The 22,688-nt window shown below is 50.9% G+C and overlaps 1 protein-coding gene across 1 annotated transcript in view; it reads left to right on the top strand.

Moving 5' to 3' along the window:
- Positions 1-10,264, top strand: part of LOC134341923 (NACHT, LRR and PYD domains-containing protein 3-like) — a 37,289-nt gene extending 27,025 nt beyond the window's left edge. The window contains exons 4-10 of the mRNA XM_063039859.1: positions 982-1,153; positions 1,252-1,317; positions 4,338-6,093; positions 8,309-8,395; positions 8,551-8,721; positions 8,877-9,044; positions 9,209-10,264. Coding sequence (XP_062895929.1) covers positions 982-1,153; positions 1,252-1,317; positions 4,338-6,093; positions 8,309-8,395; positions 8,551-8,721; positions 8,877-9,044; positions 9,209-9,296 — 2,508 coding nt within the window. The 3' untranslated portion in view covers positions 9,297-10,264. The remainder of the gene's footprint in view (positions 1-981; positions 1,154-1,251; positions 1,318-4,337; positions 6,094-8,308; positions 8,396-8,550; positions 8,722-8,876; positions 9,045-9,208) is intronic.
- The last annotated feature ends 12,424 nt before the right edge of the window (positions 10,265-22,688 follow it).

Here is a 22,688-nt window from a genome sequence, read left to right as displayed (position 1 = left end):
TAACTCCATGAACTCACTTTGCAGGACCTCATCACACTTCCTTCTCTTGTCATTGGTACCATCGTAGACCACGACCTCTGGCTGCTCACACTGCCCTTAAGAAAGTTTCAGACTCGAACCGAGATATCCCTGACCTTGGCAACACACCATCCAGAAATATTGTTCTGGTCAACAGAATCTCCAGTCTGTTTTCCTAACCGCGAAATTCCCCCTATTAGTGCAGCTTACGCTTCTCGCCCAGTCACAAAACCAAACTCGGTACCAGAGGCTTAATGACCATGGCGTTCCTCTGCTAGATCACACCCCGAAACAGAAACCTGTATACCTGTTACAGAGGAGTTTCCTGCAGTGGCTGCCTCTCCGCTTTCCCTGTCCTGATGGTCACCCAGTTACCTGTGTCCTGCCCCTTGGGTATAGCGCCCTCCCTGTATAGCTTGTCAGTCAACCTCTCAGCCTCTTGAATGATCCTGGGTTCAACCAGCTCCAGCTCCAATTCTCGAGCACAGTCTGTAAGAAGCTGCAGCTGGATTCAACTCCTGAAGCTGCAGTTGTCATGGACACTGGATGTCTCCCTGCCTTACCGCACACTGTAGGAAGAGCATTCCACTATCCTGCCTAGTATTCTCACTGTTCTAACTATGAAAAGGAAGGGAAAATATGATCTAAAATCTACCTAAAGCCTCCGCCTCTCCTCACTGAATCATCTCTGACACAAAGACTCAGCGCCCCACTGTATGTCTGGTTCACTCACACTATGTCTGCTCCGGCTAAACCTTGCCAAGTGGATGATTCCCCGCAATCTGTGGCGCAGGAAGTCCCGACTGACCTCGCTCGCTTCTTTTAAATTTTTTCTCCGACTGTGAACACTTCAATGGCTGTTAGTGATCTGTGGCGAGCAGAATGTGCTGGGTCAGTCCATGTTCAGGGTAGATTTGTACCCATTCCTCCGCTCCTCAATATATTCCCCATTGTTCATTACAGAGCGTGACTGAGTTCGCGGAGAAGGGAAACCGAGCGGGCGCTTCCAAACTCCTCCTGGATCTGGTGATGGAGAAGGGCTCCGGGGCCCGGAGGGTGATGTGGGAATCCTTTGTGAAACTACACCACCATTTACCGAAGCTGAGCAGAATATTGGATGAAATACGGGAACGAGGTACGGTGAACAATACACTGTGTGTTACAGATGTAAATGCTGATGAATTTACAGTATTACACAGAACAGACTTCATGCCGGTTAATCTGTTTGAACAGGTGACGGCCAGTTCGCTTACATGGACACTGAGCGGGGTTTATCTGAAGTGCCAGCGCATCTGAAAGGTAAGCGATGGAACTGACATCTTAAAGTCGGTATTTCACTCTGAGAGTCTGACTACAGTCTTATAAAGGCTCAGCATTATCTCCTTGCTTTTACATTCGATTCCCCTTGAAATAAATGACAACGTTACATTTGCCTTCTTTACTGCAGACTCGGCCTGTAAATGAACTTTCTGGGAAGCTTGCTGGAGGAATCTTAAGTCCTCCTGCACCTTTGATGTTTGGACCTTCTTTCCATTTAGATAACAGTCTGCACTATTGTTATTTTTACCAAAATGCATTATCATATATTTTCCATCTGCCACGTTTCCCCCTGCCCTTCCAATTTGTCTACGTCCTGCTGCAATCGTATTGCTTCCTCGGCACTACCTACCCCTGCACCTATCTTTCTATCATTCGCAAACTTTACCACAAAGCTATCAATTCCATCATCTAAATCATTCAGTAACAATGTGAAAAGCAGTGGTCCCAATACTTACTCCTGCGGAACTAGTCACCGACAGCCAACCAGAAAAGGCCCCTTTTATTTCCACTCACTGCCTCTTGCCTGTCAGTCATTCCTCTACACATGCCAATATCGTTCCTGTAACACCATAGGATTTGATCTTGTTCAGCAGTCTCATGTGCGGCACCTTATCAAATATCTTATGAAAATCCAAGTGAATGGCCTCTCCTCTCCTTTGTTCACCCTGCTAGTTACTTGCTCGAAGAACAGACTTCTACTTATTTTGTCATTAGTCTCCAAGTATGTCAAAATCTCAAACTTAATAAGAGACTCCAACACGCTCCCAACCACTGAGGTTTGGCTAACTGGCCTATAATTTTCCTTATTTTGCCTTCCTCCCTTCTTAAAGAGAGGAGTGATATTTGCAATCCTGCACTCCTCCGGGACCATGTCAGAATCAAGTGATTCATGAAAGATCATGACCAATGCTTTCGTTATCTCTCCAACAACCTCTTTCATGGCCCTGGTGACTTATCCACCTTAATGGCACTCACTCCTACTGCCCGTCATTCACGGACCACTGCACATTGCTAGCGTCTTCCACAGTGAAGACGTATGCAAAGTACCCTTTACGTTCCTCTGTCATTTCTTTCTCCCCCATTACGTTCTCACCAACATCATTTTCCAGTGGTCCAATATTAACTCTTCCCTCCATTTTACTCTTTATATAACTGAATTGATTGCCCTCATATTTCATGTTTTCCCTTCTTATAGCTTTTTTAGTTGCCTTGTGTTGGATTTTAAAAGTTTTCCATTCATCTAACTTTGCACTCACATTTGGTACCATTTCTATCATTTCTGTAATTCGTTTTATTCCATTGCGATACTGGTACATGTAAGTTATGCTTCTCCCTCTCAAAGTGCAGTTTGAATCCAATCATTTAATGATCACTACCTCCTAAGGTTCCTTTACATTAAGCTCCCAATTAAGATCTGGGTTATGACAGAACACCCAATCTAAGATAGCCTTTCCGCGAAAAGTCTCAAGCACAAGCTGCTCTACAAAGCTATCTCATAGGCATTCAATAAATTTCCTCTTTTGTGATCCGACACCTTAAGTATGCTTGATTTCCCTATTTCCCTTGTATATTGAAGTGCCCAATTACAATTGTGGCATTACCCTTATTACATGCCTTTTCAAGCTACCTTTGCAATCTCAGCCGCACATTTTGGCTACTATTTGGAAGCTTACATATGATTCCTATAATGTTTTATTTACCCTTGCAATTTTTTTTTATTTCCACCTACAAAGATTCAACATTCTCTGACCCCATGTTACCTCTCTCTAAAGATTTAATTTCATCTCAAACCAACAGAGCCACACTACTGCCTATGTCGTCCTGCCTGTCCTTTTGATACAAAGTATATCCTTTGACGTAAAGCTCCCAACTATGGCTTTCTTTCAACTACGACTCAGTGATGCCAACAACACCAAGAGTTCTTCCACTTTATTCTGAATGCTACGTGCATTTAAATACAGGACATTCAGTTCTCCATCTGCGCCCTTTGAAATTTTGCCTCTGTGGTGCAATTCAACAGTTCACTCTGTTTGCATTTGAAACCAGTCATTAGCTTGTCCTTCCTTACATTCATGCTACACCTATCGTCTACTTGTACACCTGTTGGCTCATCCTCAGCTCTATCATGCTGGTTCCCACCCCTGCCATGTTAGTTTAAAATACTCCCAATTGTTCCAGTAAATCTTCCCGCAGGAATATTGGTCTCCCTCGGATTCAAGTGGGCAACCTGTCTCATTGCCCCAGAATTGGATCCAGTTATCCCAGAAATCTGAATCCCTGCCCCCTGCTCCAATTCTTCAGCCACGCATTTATCTGCCACCTCATTCTATTCCTATCCTCACTGTCACGTGAAACAGGTAATAATCCTGAGATAAACACGTTTGAGTTCCAGCTTCTCAGCTTCATTCAGATCTCCAGACCTCCTCCTTTTTATCTTCCGATGTCATTGATACCAATATGTGCAACAACTTTTGGCTGCTCCCCCTCCCTTTTCACATATTGTGTGTCCAAAAACATTTTGGACCCTGGCACCTAGGAGGCAAAGTACCATCTGTGTTTCCTTTTTGTGTCCACAGAATCGCCTATCTGTCTCCCTGACTACAGTCCTCCATTACCGCTGCCATCTTCAGTTTCCTGCTCTTCCGTGCAACCACAGGGTTATTGCTTGAGTTCACTGTTACCATCTGCAGTGTTGAGCAGTGAAAGCAGTGAAACCAGCCGCTCCACACAACACTCTCCTCTCCAGAATCCCGTGTGAACTTGGTGCTCACTAGAAAACTGGGAATCTGCAAACTACGAACAGAGAGGACAGTGGAGTCTTTAACAGCAAATCTGAATCAGATCAAAAATGGTTCAGAGCCTACATTCATTTTCAGACACTCTTAACTTTGATCTCCAGATTTCACCCAAACAATGTTGTTTTCTTTATTTGGGAAAATACGTTGAGTGTCTATGTTCATCAGATCAGGCATTGACATCCCATTTCTCTCCATCCTCAGATGTTCAACAGAAACACAAGGAGACTCTGCGGGTGCAAACTGAAACACTGAGAGTGAACACGATCCTGATGAGGGAGAAGGTGAAGGTTTTCCAGCTGGTTGATCGATACGCTGAGCTCACGATCATTTCTACTGTTCGAGATCGGAGACTGGTGGAACATGAGCTGTTGGCAAGAGGCAGAGACCACGAGGAATGGAGAGAGGAACATCTCCGAGGACACCTGGAAAAAATCCGGATGGATCAGTTATTCAAGAGGAGTTTTCTTAAAAAATTTAAAAGTTCTAACATGGAAAGAAAATCCAGGATATCTGCAGCGGTGGCCGGCGTTCCAGGGATCGGGAAAACAACAATGGTACAAAAGATTGTTTATGACTGGGCCACAGGGAAAATATACCAACAGTTCCAATTTGTCTTCAGTTTCAAATTCCGGGATTTAAACTCCATTAACTGCAGAATAAACTTGAAGGAACTGATACTGGATCAATATCCTTACTTTGGGAATATCCTGAGAGAGGTCTGGAAAAACCCAGAGGGATTGCTGTTTATATTTGATGGTTTGGATGAATTCAACGACAAAATTGATTTTGCTGACAGTCAGAGAGACACAGAACCTCGGTCCACATGCACAGATCCTGAATTCAAGTGCAAGGTGTCTGACATTGTGTACAGTTTAATCCAGCACAAGCTGCTCCCAGGGTGTTCAGTGCTGGTGACCACCCGTCCCACTGTGTTACGTTTACTGGAAAAGGCAGAGATCAGTGTCTGGGCTGAAATCCTGGGATTTCTTGGTGAGGAACGGAAGGAATATTTCATCAGACATTTTGAAGATGAGACGGTGGCAGCAGCTGTTTTCAAACACGTGAAGGAGAACGAGATCCTGTACACCATGAGCTACAACCCCTCCTACTGCTGGATCCTCACTTTAGCACTGGGCCCCTTCTTCACACAAAGAGTCAGGAACCCGCAGCGAGTTCCCAAGACCATCACCCAACTGTACTCCTACTATATTTACAACATCCTGAAAAACCACGGCCGTGAGATTGAGAACCCCCGTGATGTGTTGCTCAGGGTTGGTCAGATGGCCTTCAGAGGAGTGTCCGAGAAGAAGATTGTGTTTACAGATGGAGATTTGATCAAATACAATCTGCAGCCTTCCCAGTTCCTGTCTGGGTTCCTGATGGAGCTTTTGGAGAGAGAGAATTCTGCCCGGTGTGTGGTGTACACATTCCCACACCTCACCATCCAAGAGTTTGTAGCTGCAGTCATACAATTCCTGACTCTAAATCCTGGGAGTATCTTGAAATTCCTCACTGAAGCCCACAACACAACAGATGGCCGATTTGAGATATTTCTCCGTTTCGTTGCTGGTCTCTCCTCCCCAATGACAGCTCGGGGCCTGGAGGAGTTTCTGGGTCCATTTCCTTATCAAACAACCTGCCGGGTGATTGACTGGGTGAAGGAGGAGGTTAAGCGCCAGAGTGGAAACACATGGAGCGAAGCTGGTAAAAGGAGCCTCCTGAACACATTGCACTACCTGTTTGAGTCTCAGAATTGCGGGCTGGCTCAGGCCGCACTGGGATCTGTGGAAACACTTTCATTCAGTGGAATGACACTGACCCCGATTGACTGCGTGGTCCTGTCTCATGTCATCGGACTGTGTGATACAATAAAACACCTCGACCTGGAGGACTGCAACATTCAGTGTGAAGGAATCCAGCGGCTGGGACCCGGACTGCACAAGTGCCAGCAGTTGAGGTAACTTGATTTATCTCTCACTCTGAACTGTGAAGCTGTTCCATTATGTTGCTTCAATGTAAAGGTATTTGGGTTAAACAGTGACAAATCAGTTTGTGAAGATCAGTCAGTAGTTCCCCAAGGACGGGAGGGTTCTGTGGGTCCTTGTGAAGGAATGTTGGAGACTTCATCAGATCAGTGAACAGCGGCCATTGGTTTAATGGTAGTAAATCACAGGAATGACTGTGTTTCTTGCTGCCTGTGACACGTCCATTGACAATGTTCATTCTCACTGTTACTGACACCCAGACCGACACTGACTGCAGCAGGTGGGTCAGAGATTCAGACCCCCTTCCTGGTGAGGGACAAGAGACCGTCAGCAGACTGTCCCAGTGAGAAGGAAAGAAATGTTATTGTGAGATGTCCTCCCTGCCTTTCCCTGTGTGTGACTATCATCATCAGTCCACCTTTGTGATTGTGCTCTCCACCAGATACCCAGACCCCATGGGCACATCTCTTCTCACAGTTTTAGGCCATAGTTCAGGCCCACCCATCATGAGCAATCTATTTCTGCATCTCTCATCTTGTGGGATTATCTTTTCCCATCGGTATCTTTTACCCCTGTGGGGGCTCTCTTCCCATCCCTCATCCTCCTGTGGGATCAATCTTCACCATCACCTTTCCTCCTGTGGAATCTCTCTTCCCCATCCCCCTTCCTCCTGTTGGATATCTCTTTCCCATCCCCCTTCCTCCTGTGGAATCTCTCTTCCTCATTCACGTTCCTCCTCTGGGATCTACAGTGGCTTTCAAAATTTTGGGCACCCTGTGTCAAAATTTCTGTTACTGTGAATAGCTAAACGAGTAAAAGATGACCTGATTTCCAAAAGGCATAAAGTTAAAGAAGAGAAATTTCGTTCACATTTTAAGCAAGAAAACTTCTTTTATTTCCATCTTTTACAGTTTCAAAATAACAAAACAGCAAAAGGAGCCAGAACAAAGGTTTGAGCAGCCTGCTTGGTCACTACATAGTAACACCCCGATTGGCAAGTATCACAGCTTGTAAACGCTTTTTGTAACCAGCTAAGAGTCTTCCAAAACCTTTCCTGCGTCTCACCACAGAATTCTGCGTCAGCGGTTTGCAAAGGAGCATTTTAACAAGCCTGATGCATTTTGGAAACAAGTCCTGTGGACTGATGAAGTTAAAATAGGACTTTATGGCCGCAATGAGCAAAGGTATGTTTGGAGAAAAAAAGGGTGCAGATTTTCATGAAATGAACCCCTCTCCGACTGTTTTGCTCCGGGGTGGATCGATCATGCTTTGGGCTTGTGTTGCACGAGGAACATTTGACTGGTAGAGGGAAGAATTAATTCAATTAAGTACCAGCAAATTCTGGAATGAAACATCATACCGTCCGGGAAAAAGCTGACGATGAAAAGATGGTTTCTGCAGAAGGATAATAATACTAAAACATCTCAAAACCCACAATGGACTACTTCAAGAGGCGCAAGCTGAAGGTTTTGCCATGGTCCTCAGTCCCCTGACCTAAATATCATGGAAGATCTGTCGATAGACTTCAAAAGAGCAGTGCATGCAAGACGGCCCAAGAATATAACAGGACTAGAAGCGTTTTACAAGGAAGAATGGGTGAAAATCCCCCAAACAAGAATGGAAAAATGCTTAAATGGCTTCATAAAGCACTTACAAGTTGTGATACTTGCCAAAGGGGGTGCTACTAAGTACTGCCTTGAAGGTGCCCAAACTTTTGCTTTGGGCACTTTCTTTTTTTGTTATTTTGAAACTGTAAAATATGGAAATAAAAAAACGTTTTCTTGCTTAAAATATTGAAGAAATGTGTCATCTTTAACATTATGCCTTTTGGAAATCAGGTCATCGTTTACTTTCTTAGATATTCACAGTAACAGAAATTTTAATGCAGGGTGCCCAGACTTCTGCATGCCACTGTATCTTCAAACCCTCTCACATCAGGAACACTTTTCCAACCATTAGGGAGTGGGACAAAATATGTGGAGTTTACAGGGTCACACCGACAGACTAAATTACTGACATTCGGTGAATACCCTGGAGCTGGGCAGTGAGGGACATTGACAGTGATGGGAACTCCGATCAGTGATTTACTGAAGGGTTTAATGTTTCCTCAAATATCCGAGTGAGAGAAATTCCCTCAGACTCACGGTTTGAATCACTTTGTTCATCAATTTGTCTGTTTGTGTTTAGCCTTGGGGAGAATGAACTGGGAGATTCAGGAGTGAAACTGGTGTCTGCGGCTCTGAGGAACCCGCAGTGTAAAATACAGAAACTGTGGTAAGTACCAGACTGTGGGAGATTGTGTTTACAGTCACTGGGTGTCTGACACTGAACATTAATGTGATCAGTAATTGTGTTACTGATAAACACTGGAGATTTGTACCGTCTCCTGTCTCTCTGTGTCCTTCACCCTCACTCTCTCTCATCTCCAGGCTGAACCGTGTCGGTCTCACAGATTCTGGTGCCGAGGATCTCGCCTCCGCTCTCAGTACAAACCCATCACTGACGGAGCTGAAACTGAATAATAATAAACTGGGAGATTCAGGAGTGAAACTGGTGTCTGCGGCTCTGAGGAACCCGGAGTGTAAAATACAGAAACTGGGGTAAGTACCAGACTGTGTGAGATTGTGTTTACAGTCACTGGGTGTCTGACACTGAACATTAATGTGATCAGTAATTGTGTTACTGATAAACACTGGGGACTTGTACCGTCTCCTGTCTCTCTGTGTCCTTCACCCTCACTCTCTCTCATCTCCAGGCTGAACCGTGTCGGTCTCACAGATTCTGGTGCCGAGGATCTCGTCTCCGCTCTCAGTACAAACCTATCACTGATGGAGCTGGACCTAGGATTAAACTCGCTGACAGACCGATCTGTCCCCGCTCTCCGCCGCCTCATACTGACCCTCCCGAGTCTGAAGCGGATCGGGTGAGTGTTTGTGTTAATGTTCAATGTGATAAAATATCAGCGGATCCGCGGGTTTTCTGGTGATATTTGTCCATGAGTGTTGTTGAAACATTAACCCCAGTCCCCTGTTACTGACACTGTTGTGTAATCTGTTTATTTCATCTTTATCCTCCCATCTGTTTCAGGCTGTGGCAGAATCTGTTCAGTGAGACCGGGGAGAAGAAACTGGGATCTCTGCAGGGAGTCAGACCCGGACTGACAGTGACGGTGTGAACATCTGAGTGTGTGAACAGGGACATTTTGGCCGATTCCTGGCCCTCCCCTTACCGGCAAAAATGTTGGTGGTGAATTGGCGGGGGGGGGGGGGCGGGGGGGGGGCTGGGTAGTGACAAACTTTATTTTTGTTTAATCCCCCTTAACTCCCATGCTTATGTTTAATGGCCGTTTATGTTTATGATTATGTTTAAATTCCCAACGGTTTTAAGGGAACTGGAAACAACAGGAATTCTGCAGATGCTGGAAATTCAAGCAACACACATCAAAGTTGCTGGTGAACGCAGCAGGCCAGGCAGCATTTCTAGGAAGAGGTACGGACTAGTCCTGACGAAGGGTCTCGGCCTGAAACGTCGACTGTACCTCTTCCTAAAGATGCTGCCTGGCCTGCTGCGTTCACCAGCAACTTTGATGTATGTTATGGGAACTGACTCCAGTCCCGCGCTCGGCGACGTTCAGAGCTTCCCCGAAGTGATGTTTTTCTGCGTCCTGTCCAGCGGCGCTGCTCTGGCCAGATGTGCGGGTTCAAGACTCCCCCACGTGAGACCCCGGGGAATTACACAGACAGGAAGAGCCCGGGGGCCGGGGCTCAATCTGGGACACCGGTGTCCCGGGGTGGGATTATCCCGGGAGAGAATCCTTTTGCTCCCTTTGCTGAGGACGGTGCATTCGGCAGTCTGGCCGATATAATGATGTTAAATTGACAAATACCTCGGCAGTGACCCTGGATCTGCAGCGATCCCGGTCACGGCCCTGAAGTGTGATTTTATAATCATCGGTTCCCCGATGCAGAGTGACGGTGAGAAACGGGACTGATTATTCAACCGGTCACCCGTTGTCACCGGTCAGTTAATTGTGTGTGACTGTGAGTGAGTCGGGAGCAGTTTATTTATTCCCGCACGTCAGCAGCTCACACATTGTTTAATTTACATTTGTCATGTTGAAATCAATAAACTGCTGTAACTTCCTGACTTGGTGTCGGACTTGAGTTTTATTTGAGGTTTCTGCTGCCCCCCGCACCTTGTGCACTGCAACAGTGGGTCGGAGCTCCTCACACTGGCACAGTAGCGTCTCAGCTCCAGGCTGAGGGAGGTCGGACTGGCAGAGTCTGGATGCCCAGGATCTCATCTCCACCCAACCCCCTTCCTGGCTAAATGACCCTCTCCTGTCCTCCGCAGATGGTTAAAATCGACTATAATATCAGAAGTGAGACCACTGAGGTCCCGAGTACGAGAGGGATGGGGATGGAATACCGGCGTTAAACACGGGGTGAAGCTCTCACCGCACCGTCCCATCACACACTCCCGGGGTCAGACACAGAGTGAATCTCCCTCCACACCATCCCATCGCGCACTCCCGGGGTCAGACACAGAGTGAATCTCTCTCCACACCATCCCATCTCACACTCCCGGGGTCAGACACAGAGAGGAGCTGTGCTGACTGAGCTGGGAGAAATCGAAGGAAAACTACTGGATAAAGTTCGTGGAATACTTTGGAGGTGGCTCTAAAAGTCTCTTGGACAACTGAGTGAGTGACGGCATTGGCGTGGAAGCTCGGTGTGGAGTTTTTGCTGCCGGTTTGGACTGGGTTTGTTGGCGGCTGCTTACTGCGTAGCTCCCAGCTGCGGCCGCTGGCAACTCGCCAGTAAGCCGGTTCGCTCCAAAACCGTAGGCAAACGCCGTCGTTTTCCCCCCATTGACATCGGGGCAACGTTCCTCCTCCATTGTTTTCCTGATTTTTCGTCCGGTGTTGGTGCCGGTGCCGGAGCATCTGGAAGGACGTTTCGGCCTCTCCCGGCCTGGGTCTCTGCAAGTCCGACGGAGCCTTTCCTGGCGCCGAGCCAGCGAGGAACTGTCGACTGCAAACTTTCCCGGCCAGTTACTCGTTTCGCTCCAGGACTTCTAATCGACAGCGCTGTAGGATTCTCGGACTGGTAAGAGCGCCAGCATGCCGGACCGGTCTCCAGGGAGTCGCGGGCCTTCGGGGAGTTACGCAAGGGCGGCTGCCTCCCCGGCCTCGGACAACGCCCTGTTTCGGTCGGTGAAGGTGGAACGTGGGGTGCAATGTATTTTGTGCCCTGGAATGACACTAGAAAAGTGTACGGAGGCAATGGAGGACCTTGTGGGGAAAGGTGGTATTCTGGCCACCGAGAAGGGGTTTCGGAGAGGCGGTGTTCTATCTGGTGAATGAAGAGCTAGTGCACCGGGCCCTAAGCAGGGGAGTCACGGTGGACAACATCTTTTTACCTATGGAGCTGGTGACGGCCCCCACGCAACGTATCGTGCTTGGGCATGTTAAGCCTTTCATTCCAAATGAGGACTTGCTTCCCCCACTGGCCCGTTTAGGGCAAGTAAGGTCGGAGATCACTGCCATCCGACACAAATTTAAGAGACGCACCCTCCGCACCGTAATCTCTTTCCGGCGTCAGGTTTTCATGCAGCTGGAAAGGGAGGACGATGTTGAGGGCCGCTTTACTGTCCGGCACGAGGGAGTAGATTATCAGGTGTACTGGAGCTCCGAGCGCCCACGGTGCCATGCGTGCAGGGAGGTGGGGCACTTTCGGAGGGACTGTCCTGCCGCCCGGAACCCGAGGGAGCCCACTTCGGGCACCAGTGCAGCAGCTACCTCTGCCCCTGATCCTACTCCTGCGCGTGCGCCTGCACCTGCATCTGACCCTGCCCCCGCCCGTGATCCTGCCCCAGCCCCTCACCCTGCCCCTACCCCTACCCCTGTCCCTACTTCTACGGTTGGGTCGGTCCCTGCTCCTCTCCCTGTAGTTCAGGTGGGGGACGGGGTGGAGTCTGTGCGGAGTAAGAAGGCAAAGGGGAAATCCAAACATAGTAAGAAGCGGGCCTTTGAGGCCGCAGAGCTCACACCCATTTCGTCTGAAGTGGAGCGTGGGGCTCGGGGAGGTGCGCAAGCAGACGGGGCGATGGAAACAGAAGGCGCCGCCCCATCGGTGAAGCCTGCACCTGTGTGCTCGTCCAGCGTGAAGAGGAGAAGGGAACGTCCCCGCAAGAGGGCAGGGGATGTAGATGCGGGAGAGTCCCAGGAAGGGGTGGGAATCCGGGTAGGGGTTGGTTCTAAACCTGAGTCCTCAGATGTAGCCACCAGTCCTGGGGTAGATGGTGTGGTTGTGCAAAAAGCTTGTGATAGGCCTGTTTGCACAAATGAGGCAGCCCTGGAGGCCTCCACCCAGGACCTACAAGTCAGCGCCTCTCTGGAGGCCAGTGTACCGAATAGTGTAAGAGGAGACGAGGTAAAGCTCTCTCATTCTCAGCACCAGGCGGCTTATGAATCCCTTGGACCAAAGGTGCCGGGTTCCCCTCTATGCCTGCCCCCTAGGGAGGACGATATTCTGTGCACATCGACCCCAGCAATAAATGACTTGCAGGGAGTCCCTGGGGATTGTCTCTCCACTGTCGCAAATGTGGATGAGGCTGATGCGACGGTGGAGCGGGCAGGTAAGAGCGAGGTGCCCGCTGCGCGGTGTGGGTCGCAGGCGCAGCCATCTATCGGAACATGCGGGGAGGCCGATGGGGATTCTGTCTGCAGTGACGGTTTGGAGGGGGATTCTTTCGATAGTGAAACAATGGACATCCTCACCCCTCCTGAGAAATCCCCATTGATACCTGTAGAGGAAATTAAGCATTTCATTCTCACCTCTGAGGGTGCCAAGCACCGGCCTCAGCTAGCCTCGCTTCGCTGGCCCAGCATGCCAAGGCTGGTGAGGTCCCTGCGAGTCATCCTCAGACGAAAGGGAAAGGGAAAGAGGAATGCGGTGGTGGGGAACGACAGACGGCAACTAAAATCTTTCCTGGATGACCTAGTAAGGGACATCAGAGGGAAAAGCAGCCTCGCTCCTACGGGGGATGGTGGGTCACAGGGTGTTGCTGGTACCGCTCGAGCCCGGAAAGCAAAAGGTATCCTTGCTTTCTTTCCGGACAGTGTGGTGGAAGGCGCCTCCGCTCTCACCGAAATGGGCGCAGCTGCTGAGACCTAGTGTGCTCCCGCCATGAAGCTTACCATAGCTAGTCTCAATGTAAACGGCAGCAGGGATCCTCTTCGCAGGCATAACAATCTCTCAGTCCTCAGGGATGGGCGGTATACGGTGAGTTTCCTGCAGGAAACCCATACCATCCCTGGGGACGAGTCTGCTTGGCTCCTGGAGTGGCAGGGCGGGGTCTACATGAGCCACCTCAGCTCCATTTCTAGCGGGGTGGCGATCCTGTTGGCCCCGACCTTCCAGCCAGTAATTGAAAGGGTCCAAGACGTTGTGCCCGGCCGTCTGCTCCACCTGGTTGTGCGCCTGGATGGCGTACCATTGCATTTTATCAATGTGTACGCTCCCAGGCGCGGTGTGATGCAGACGCGCCGATTCTGTCAGCTGTCCACCCTGCTGAGCTCCATCGATCCTGGGGATTGCGTCATCCTCGGGGGAGATTTCAATTGTACCCTCGAGGCGGAGGACCGTTCGGGCCTCCAACGCGACCCAGCATCAGCAAAAAAGTTAAAGGAGCTAGTCGGCTCCTTTGACTTGGTGGACAGCTGGCGGAATTTTCACCCCAACTCTAGCGCCTTCTCGAGAAGGTCTAGAGAAGGAGGTTCCAGGATAGACCGCATTTACATCTCTCGGGCCTACGCCTCCCGCGTGTCGGCGTCCTCCATGCGGCCAGTGTCGTGCTCGGATCATCACCTTGTGTGGATGGAATTTATTCCACTACACCCTCGGGTGGGATCCGGGTATTGGCATTTTAACAACCGGCTGCTGGAGGACAGCCGTTTCCGGGATTCGTTCCGAGCGTTCTGGGTCTCCTGGAAGGAGAGGCGGAGAGAGTTCTGTTCCCTACGGCTATGGTGGGATGTGGGCAAAGCCCACATCCGGTTTTTATGTCGGGAGTACACTAGGGGGTCGACCAAAGGGCGGGGCTCTGAGATTGAGCGGCTTGAGAGAGCGTTGCTTGACCTGGAGTCCCGCCTCGGTCCGACCACTGGAGACCAGCAGCTGTGGCAGGAATACCAGGAGAAGAAGGACGCACTAAGGGACTTGCAGTTTCAGCAGTCCCGAGGTGCGTACGTGAGGTCACGGATCCAAATGCTGCAGGATTTGGACTGTGGCTCACCCTTCTTCTACTCGTTGGAGAGGTGGCGGGGAGTTCAAAAGCAGCTAGTGGAATTGCTGGCTGCCGATGGCTCCTCCATCACGGACCCTGATGGAATTAACAACGAGGTCCGTTCATTCTATCGGTCCTTATTCTCACCTGATCCGTCAAATGCGGAGGCGTGCAATGAGGTCTGGAAGGATTTGCCTAAGGTCAGTCCAGAGGATGCAGTGCGTCTGGATGCCCCCCTGACTCGGGAGGAGCTGTCCACTGCCCTTCGGCAACTCCGGAGGGGCAAGTCCCCTGGTTTGGATGGACTGAGTGTTGAGTTTTATCAGGCTTTTTGGGATGTCCTGGGGGATGATTACAGCCTTGTCCTAGGGGAGAGCCTAGCCACCGGAGAAATGCCCCTCTCATGGCGAAGAGCTGTTGTGGTCCTACTGCCCAAGAAGGGAGACCTCCGCCTGCTAAAGAACTGGCGGCCGGTCTCCCTCTTGTGCGCGGACTACAAGATCTTCGCCCGGGCAATGGCCAACCGTCTGGGTTCGGTAATTGGACAGGTGGTCCATCCTGACCAATCTTACACGGTCCCGGGCCGCTCCATTCAGGACAATGTCCACCTAGTACGGGACCTGATCCACCTGCTCCAGGAGACTGGGACCCCGGCAGCGTTTCTTTCTCTTGACCAGGAGAAGGCGTTTGACCGGGTGGACCACAGTTTCCTGCTGGGCACCCTGCAGGCTTTTGGGCTCGGACCACACTTTGTGGCCCGAGTTCGGCTCCTGTACTCTGCCGCAGAGTGCCTAGTTAAGATCAACGGATCACTGACAGGACCTACCCACTTCCGAAGAGGAGTGCGTCAAGGGTGCCCCATGTCCGGTCAACTGTATGCGATCTGTGTCGAGCCATTCCTCGGCCTTCTTCGGCGAAGGCTGACAGGTCTGGTTCTGCGCGAACCGGACATGAGGGTCGTCCTCTCGGCCTACGCCGATGACGTACTCCTCATGATGACAGACCCCTGTGACCTGCGGAGGATGCGCGAGTGCCAAGATGTTTTCTCGGCGGCATCCTCCGCCAGGATCAACTGGGCGAAATGTTCCGGACTCTTAGTAGGCCAGTGGCAGGTGGACTCCCTGCCGGAGGAGATGAGAGCTTTTGAGTGGAGCACCAGACGTCTTCTCTATCTGGGAGTCTACCTGAGTCCTTCTGAGGAGACCTGGCTGGCGAACTGGCAGGACCTGCAGACAAAGGTCATGGCCCGGCTAGGGCGCTGGTCAGGCCTTCTCAGGGTGCTTTCCTATCGAGGCAGGGTGGTGGTCATAAACCAGCTGGTGACCTCCATGTTGTGGTACCGGATGGTCACCTTGGCCCCCCCTGCCCCTTTTGTTGCGAGAATGCAGAGGAAGCTGGTGGACTTCTTCTGGGGAAACAGGAAACACTGGGTCTCTGCAGTGGTTCTGAGTCTCCCAGTAGGAGAGGGCGGACAGTCGCTGGTGTGTGTACGCACACGACTGGCGGCTCTCCGCCTCAGGACTCTGCAGAGATTCCTGTACGCCGAGCGCCCTCCCAGGTGGCACGTGTTGGCGACTTTCTTCCTCCGGAGGGGCCGCTGCCTTCACGAAGATATGCAGCTACCACCGGCAGGCGTCAGCCGTGCTGCTTTGCAGAGTCTGCCCGGCTTCTATCAGGACCTACTGAGAGTCTGGAACATGGTTGCCTCAGGCCGGGAATCCCCTCCTCTGGCAGAGGGCGGGGTCCTGGCCGACCCTTGCCCTGCCTCAGCGGATGTCGGTGCGGCTCAGGTGTGTGGATCGACTCAAGCTGAGCTGCTTGTCGGGCCCAGGCCCCGCAGCCTTACCCGAGAGACGAATCCACACAACTTGAGCCGTCTCTCATCGACACCCACAATCCCATTCAGGGATGCAGGCAGGAGGTACCTTTATGGGCTGCTGCTCCACACCCTCCACTTCCTAGCATTTGTCCACCGTCCCGACACGCCATGGCGGTCGGTCTTCCCACCTGGAGCTGAGGGGGGTCCCCAATGGAAGTCCCTTTACAAGGGAGTCCTCCCCATGCACCTTGGGGGTCTCGGCAGGAGGGTGCTGCATAAAGCGGTGCCCTGTAATAACTTCTTTAGTCTGTACACGGATCTCCCAGCCGCGTGTCACTTCTGCGGGCTGGAGGAGACCGTGTACCATATGTACGTGGAGTGTGTGAGGCTGCAGCCCCTTTTCGCGTATTTGCGTGGGCTGCTTCTCGCCTTCTGGTTGCATTTCAGTCCCACCCTATTCATATATGGTCATCCAGTAAGGAGGGGGGCACAGAGGGATGAGGAAGTTCTTGTCAACTTGCTCCTGGGTGGCGAAAATTGCCATCCGTGGCTCCTGGAAAAGGGTGGCAGGAGGTTCTCCCCAGGCGGACTGCCTGGCTATGTTTAGGGGGTATGTTCGTGCCCGGGTGAACATTGAAAAGGAATACGCACAGTCCACGGCGACCGTAGAGGTGTTCCGGGACCGTTGGGCTCCGCGGGGTGTAAATGCCATCATTGATGAGGATGGGAGTATATTGGTTTAACATGTATTATCTGTCTGTAGTGTAGTAAATGTGTTAGTCACTGGTTTTGTAAATATTGTATAGCACCGACATTTGTAATAAAGAATTTTGTTTAAAAAAAAGGGTCAGACACGGAGTGAATCTCCCTCCACACTGTCACATCACACACCCCCGGAGTCTGACACAGAGTGAATCTCCCTCCACTCCGTCCCATCACACTCTCTTCGGGTCAGACACAGAGTGTAGCTCCCTCTACACCATTCTATCACACATTCCCGGGGTCAGACACAGAGTGTAGCTCCCTCTACACCATTCTATCACACATTCCCGGGGTCAGACACAGAGTGTAGCTCCCTCTACACCATTCTATCACACATTCCCGGGGTCAGACACAGAGTGTAGCTCCCTCTACACCATTCTATCACACTCCGCAGATTCCCCACACCATTATCACATTCCGGGGTCAGACACAGAGTGTAGCTCCCTCTACACCATTCTATCACACATTCCCGGACACAGAGTGTAGCTCCCTCTACACCATTCTATCACACTCCCGGTCAGACACAGCACACCATTCTATCACACATTCCCGGGGTCAGACACAGAGTGTAGCTCCCTCTACACCATTCTATCACACATTCCCGGGGTCAGACACAGAGTGTAGCTCCCTCTACACCATTCTATCACACATTCACACTCTCTTCGGGTCAGACACAGAGTGTAGCTCCCTCTACACCATTCTATCACACATTCCCGGGGTCAGACACAGAGTGTAGCTCCCTCTACACCATTCTATCACACATTCCCGGGGTCAGACACAGGGGTCAGACACAGAGTGTAGCTCCCTCTACACACATTCTATCACACATTCCCGGGGTCAGACACAGAGTGTAGCTCCCTCTACACCATTCTATCACACATTCCCGGGAGTCAGACACAGAGTGTAGCTCCCTCTACACCATTCTATCACACATTCCCGGGGTCAGACACAGAGTGTAGCTCCCTCTACACCATTCTATCACACATTCCCGGGGTCAGACACAGAGTGTAGCTCCCTCTACACCATTCTATCACACATTCCCGGGGTCAGACACAGAGTGTAGCTCCCTCTACACCATTCTATCACACATTCCCGGGGTCAGACACAGAGTGTAGCTCCCTCTACACCATTCTATCACACATTCCCGGGGTCAGACACAGAGTGTAGCTCCCTCTACACCATTCTATCACACATTCCCGGGGTCAGACACAGAGTGTAGCTCCCTCTACACCATTCTATCACACATTCCCGGGGTCAGACACAGAGTGTAGCTCCCTCTACACCATTCTATCACACATTCCCGGGGTCAGACACAGAGTGTAGCTCCCTCTACACCATTCTATCACACATTCCCGGGGTCAGACACAGAGTGTAGCTCCCTCTACACATTCTATCACACATTCCCGGGGTCAGACACGAGTGTAGCTCCCTCTACACATTCTATCACACTTCCGGGTACACAGAGTGTAGCTCCCTCTACACCATTCTATCACACATTCCCGGGGTCAGACACAGAGTGTAGCTCCCTCTACACCATTCTATCACACATTCCCGGGGTCAGACACAGAGTGTAGCTCCCTCTACACCATTCTATCACACATTCCCGGGGTCAGACACAGAGTGTAGCTCCCTCTACACCATTCTATCACACATTCCCGGGGTCAGACACAGAGTGTAGCTCCCTCTACACCATTCTATCACACATTCCCGGGGTCAGACACAGAGTGTAGCTCCCTCTACACCATTCTATCACACATTCCCGGGGTCAGACACAGAGTGTAGCTCCCTCTACACCATTCTATGTAGCACACATTCCCGGGGTCAGACACAGAGTGTAGCTCCCTCTACACCATTCTATCACACATTCCCGGGGTCAGACACAGAGTGTAGCTCCCTCTACACCATTCTATCACACATTCCCGGGGTCAGACACAGAGTGTAGCTCCCTCTACACCATTCTATCACACATTCCCGGGGTCAGACACAGAGTGTAGCTCCCTCTACACCATTCTATCACACATTCCCGGGGTCAGACACAGAGTGTAGCTCCCTCTACACCATTCTATCACACATTCCCGGGGTCAGACACAGAGTGTAGCTCCCTCTACACCATTCTATCACACATTCCCGGGGTCAGACACAGAGTGTAGCTCCCTCTACACCATTCTATCACACATTCCCGGGGTCAGACACAGAGTGTAGCTCCCTCTACACCATTCTATCACACATTCCCGGGGTCAGACACAGAGTGTAGCTCCCTCTACACCATTCTATCACACATTCCCGGGGTCAGACACAGAGTGTAGCTCCCTCTACACCATTCTATCACACATTCCCGGGGTCAGACACAGAGTGTAGCTCCCTCTACACCATTCTATCACACATTCCCGGGGTCAGACACAGAGTGTAGCTCCCTCTACACCATTCTATCACACATTCCCGGGGTCAGACACAGAGTGTAGCTCCCTCTACACCATTCTATCACACATTCCCGGGGTCAGACACAGAGTGTAGCTCCCTCTACACCATTCTATCACACATTCCCGGGGTCAGACACAGAGTGTAGCTCCCTCTACACCATTCTATCACACATTCCCGGGGTCAGACACAGAGTGTAGCTCCCTCTACACCATTCTATCACACATTCCCGGGGTGTAGCTCCCTCTACACCATTCTATCACACATTCCCGGGGTCAGACACAGAGTGTAGCTCCCTCTACACCATTCTATCACACATTCCCGGGGTCAGACACAGAGTGTAGCTCCCTCTACACCATTCTATCACACATTCCCGGGGTCAGACACAGAGTGTAGCTCCCTCTACACCATTCTATCACACATTCCCGGGGTCAGACACAGAGTGTAGCTCCCTCTACACCATTCTATCACACATTCCCGGGGTCAGACACAGAGTGTAGCTCCCTCTACACCATTCTATCACACATTCCCGGGGTCAGACACAGAGTGTAGCTCCCTCTACACCATTCTATCACACATTCCCGGGGTCAGACACAGAGTGTAGCTCCCTCTACACCATTCTATCACACATTCCCGGGGTCAGACACAGAGTGTAGCTCCCTCTACACCATTCTATCACACATTCCCGGGGTCAGACACAGAGTGTAGCTCCCTCTACACCATTCTATCACACATTCCCGGGGTCAGACACAGAGTGTAGCTCCCTCTACACCATTCTATCACACATTCCCGGGGTCAGACACAGAGTGTAGCTCCCTCTACACCATTCTATCACACATTCCCGGGGTCAGACACAGAGTGTAGCTCCCTCTACACCATTCTATCACACATTCCCGGGGTCAGACACAGAGTGTAGCTCCCTCTACACCATTCTATCACACATTCCCGGGGTCAGACACAGAGTGTAGCTCCCTCTACACCATTCTATCACACATTCCCGGGGTCAGACACAGAGTGTAGCTCCCTCTACACCATTCTATCACACATTCCCGGGGTCAGACACAGAGTGTAGCTCCCTCTACACCATTCTATCACACATTCCAACACAGGGTAGTCAGGGTCAGACACAGAGTGTAGCTCCCTCTACACCATTCTATCACACATTCCCGGGGTCAGACACAGAGTGTAGCTCCCTCTACACCATTCTATCACACATTCCCGGGGTCAGACACAGAGTGTAGCTCCCTCTACACCATTCTATCACACATTCCCGGGGTCAGACACAGAGTGTAGCTCCCTCTACACCATTCTATCACACATTCCCGGGTCAGACACAGAGTGACTCCCTCACCCTCATCACACTTCCGGGTCAGACACAGAGTGTCGGGTCAGACACAGAGTGTAGCTCCCTCTACACCATTCTATCACACATTCCCGGGGTCAGACACAGAGTGTAGCTCCCTCTACACCATTCTATCACACATTCCCGGGGTCAGACACAGAGTGTAGCTCCCTCTACACCATTCTATCACACATTCCCGGGGTCAGACACAGAGTGTAGCTCCCTCTACACCATTCTATCACACATTCCCGGGGTCAGACACAGAGTGTAGCTCCCTCTACACCATTCTATCACACATTCCCGGGGTCAGACACAGAGTGTAGCTCCCTCTACACCATTCTATCACACATTCCCGGGGTCAGACACAGAGTGTAGCTCCCTCTACACCATTCTATCACACATTCCCGGGGTCAGACACAGAGTGTAGCTCCCTCTACACCATTCTATCACACATTCCCGGGGTCAGACACAGAGTGTAGCTCCCTCTACACCATTCTATCACACATTCCCGGGGTCAGACACAGAGTGTAGCTCCCTCTACACCATTCTATCACACATCTCCCGGGTCAGACACAGAGTGTAGCTCCCTCTACACCATTCTATCACACATTCCCGGGGTCAGACACAGAGTGTAGCTCCCTCTACACCATTCTATCACACATCTCCCGGGGTCAGACACAGAGTGTAGCTCCCTCTACACCATTCTATCACACATTCCCGGGGTCAGACACAGAGTGTAGCTCCCTCTACACCATTCTATCACACATTCCCGGGGTCAGACACAGAGTGTAGCTCCCTCTACACCATTCTATCACACATTCCCGGGGTCAGACACAGAGTGTAGCTCCCTCTACACCATTCTATCACACATTCCCGGGGTCAGACACAGAGTGTAGCTCCCTCTACACCATTCTATCACACATTCCCGGGGTCAGACACAGAGTGTAGCTCCCTCTACACCATTCTATCACACATTCCCGGGGTCAGACACAGAGTGTAGCTCCCTCTACACCATTCTATCACACATTCCCGGGGTCAGACACAGAGTGTAGCTCCCTCTACACCATTCTATCACACATTCCCGGGGTCAGACACAGAGTGTAGCTCCCTCTACACCATTCTATCACACATTCCCGGGGTCAGACACAGAGTGTAGCTCCCTCTACACCATTCTATCACACATTCCCGGGGTCAGACACAGAGTGTAGCTCCCTCTACACCATTCTATCACACATTCCCGGGGTCAGACACAGAGTGTAGCTCCCTCTACACCATTCTATCACACATTCCCGGGGTCAGACACAGAGTGTAGCTCCCTCTACACCATTCTATCACACATTCCCGGGGTCAGACACAGAGTGTAGCTCCCTCTACACCATTCTATCACACATTCCCGGGGTCAGACACAGAGTGTAGCTCCCTCTACACCATTCTATCACACATTCCCGGGGTCAGACACAGAGTGTAGCTCCCTCTACACCATTCTATCACACATTCCCGGGGTCAGACACAGAGTGTAGCTCCCTCTACACCATTCTATCACACATTCCCGGGGTCAGACACAGAGTGTAGCTCCCTCTACACCATTCTATCACACATTCCCGGGGTCAGACACAGAGTGTAGCTCCCTCTACACCATTCTATCACACATTCCCGGGGTCAGACACAGAGTGTAGCTCCCTCTACACCATTCTATCACACATTCCCGGGGTCAGACACAGAGTGTAGCTCCCTCTACACCATTCTATCACACATTCCCGGGGTCAGACACAGAGTGTAGCTCCCTCTACACCATTCTATCACACATTCCCGGGGTCAGACACAGAGTGTAGCTCCCTCTACACCATTCTATCACACATTCCCGGGGTCAGACACAGAGTGTAGCTCCCTCTACACCATTCTATCACACATTCCCGGGGTCAGACACAGAGTGTAGC

This window comes from Mobula hypostoma, unplaced genomic scaffold (assembly GCF_963921235.1).
Source record: "Mobula hypostoma unplaced genomic scaffold, sMobHyp1.1 scaffold_42, whole genome shotgun sequence".
NCBI lineage: Eukaryota > Metazoa > Chordata > Chondrichthyes > Myliobatiformes > Myliobatidae > Mobula > Mobula hypostoma.
Note: the sequence above shows the minus strand (reverse complement) of the source record. Positions and strands in the feature narration are given on the sequence as shown.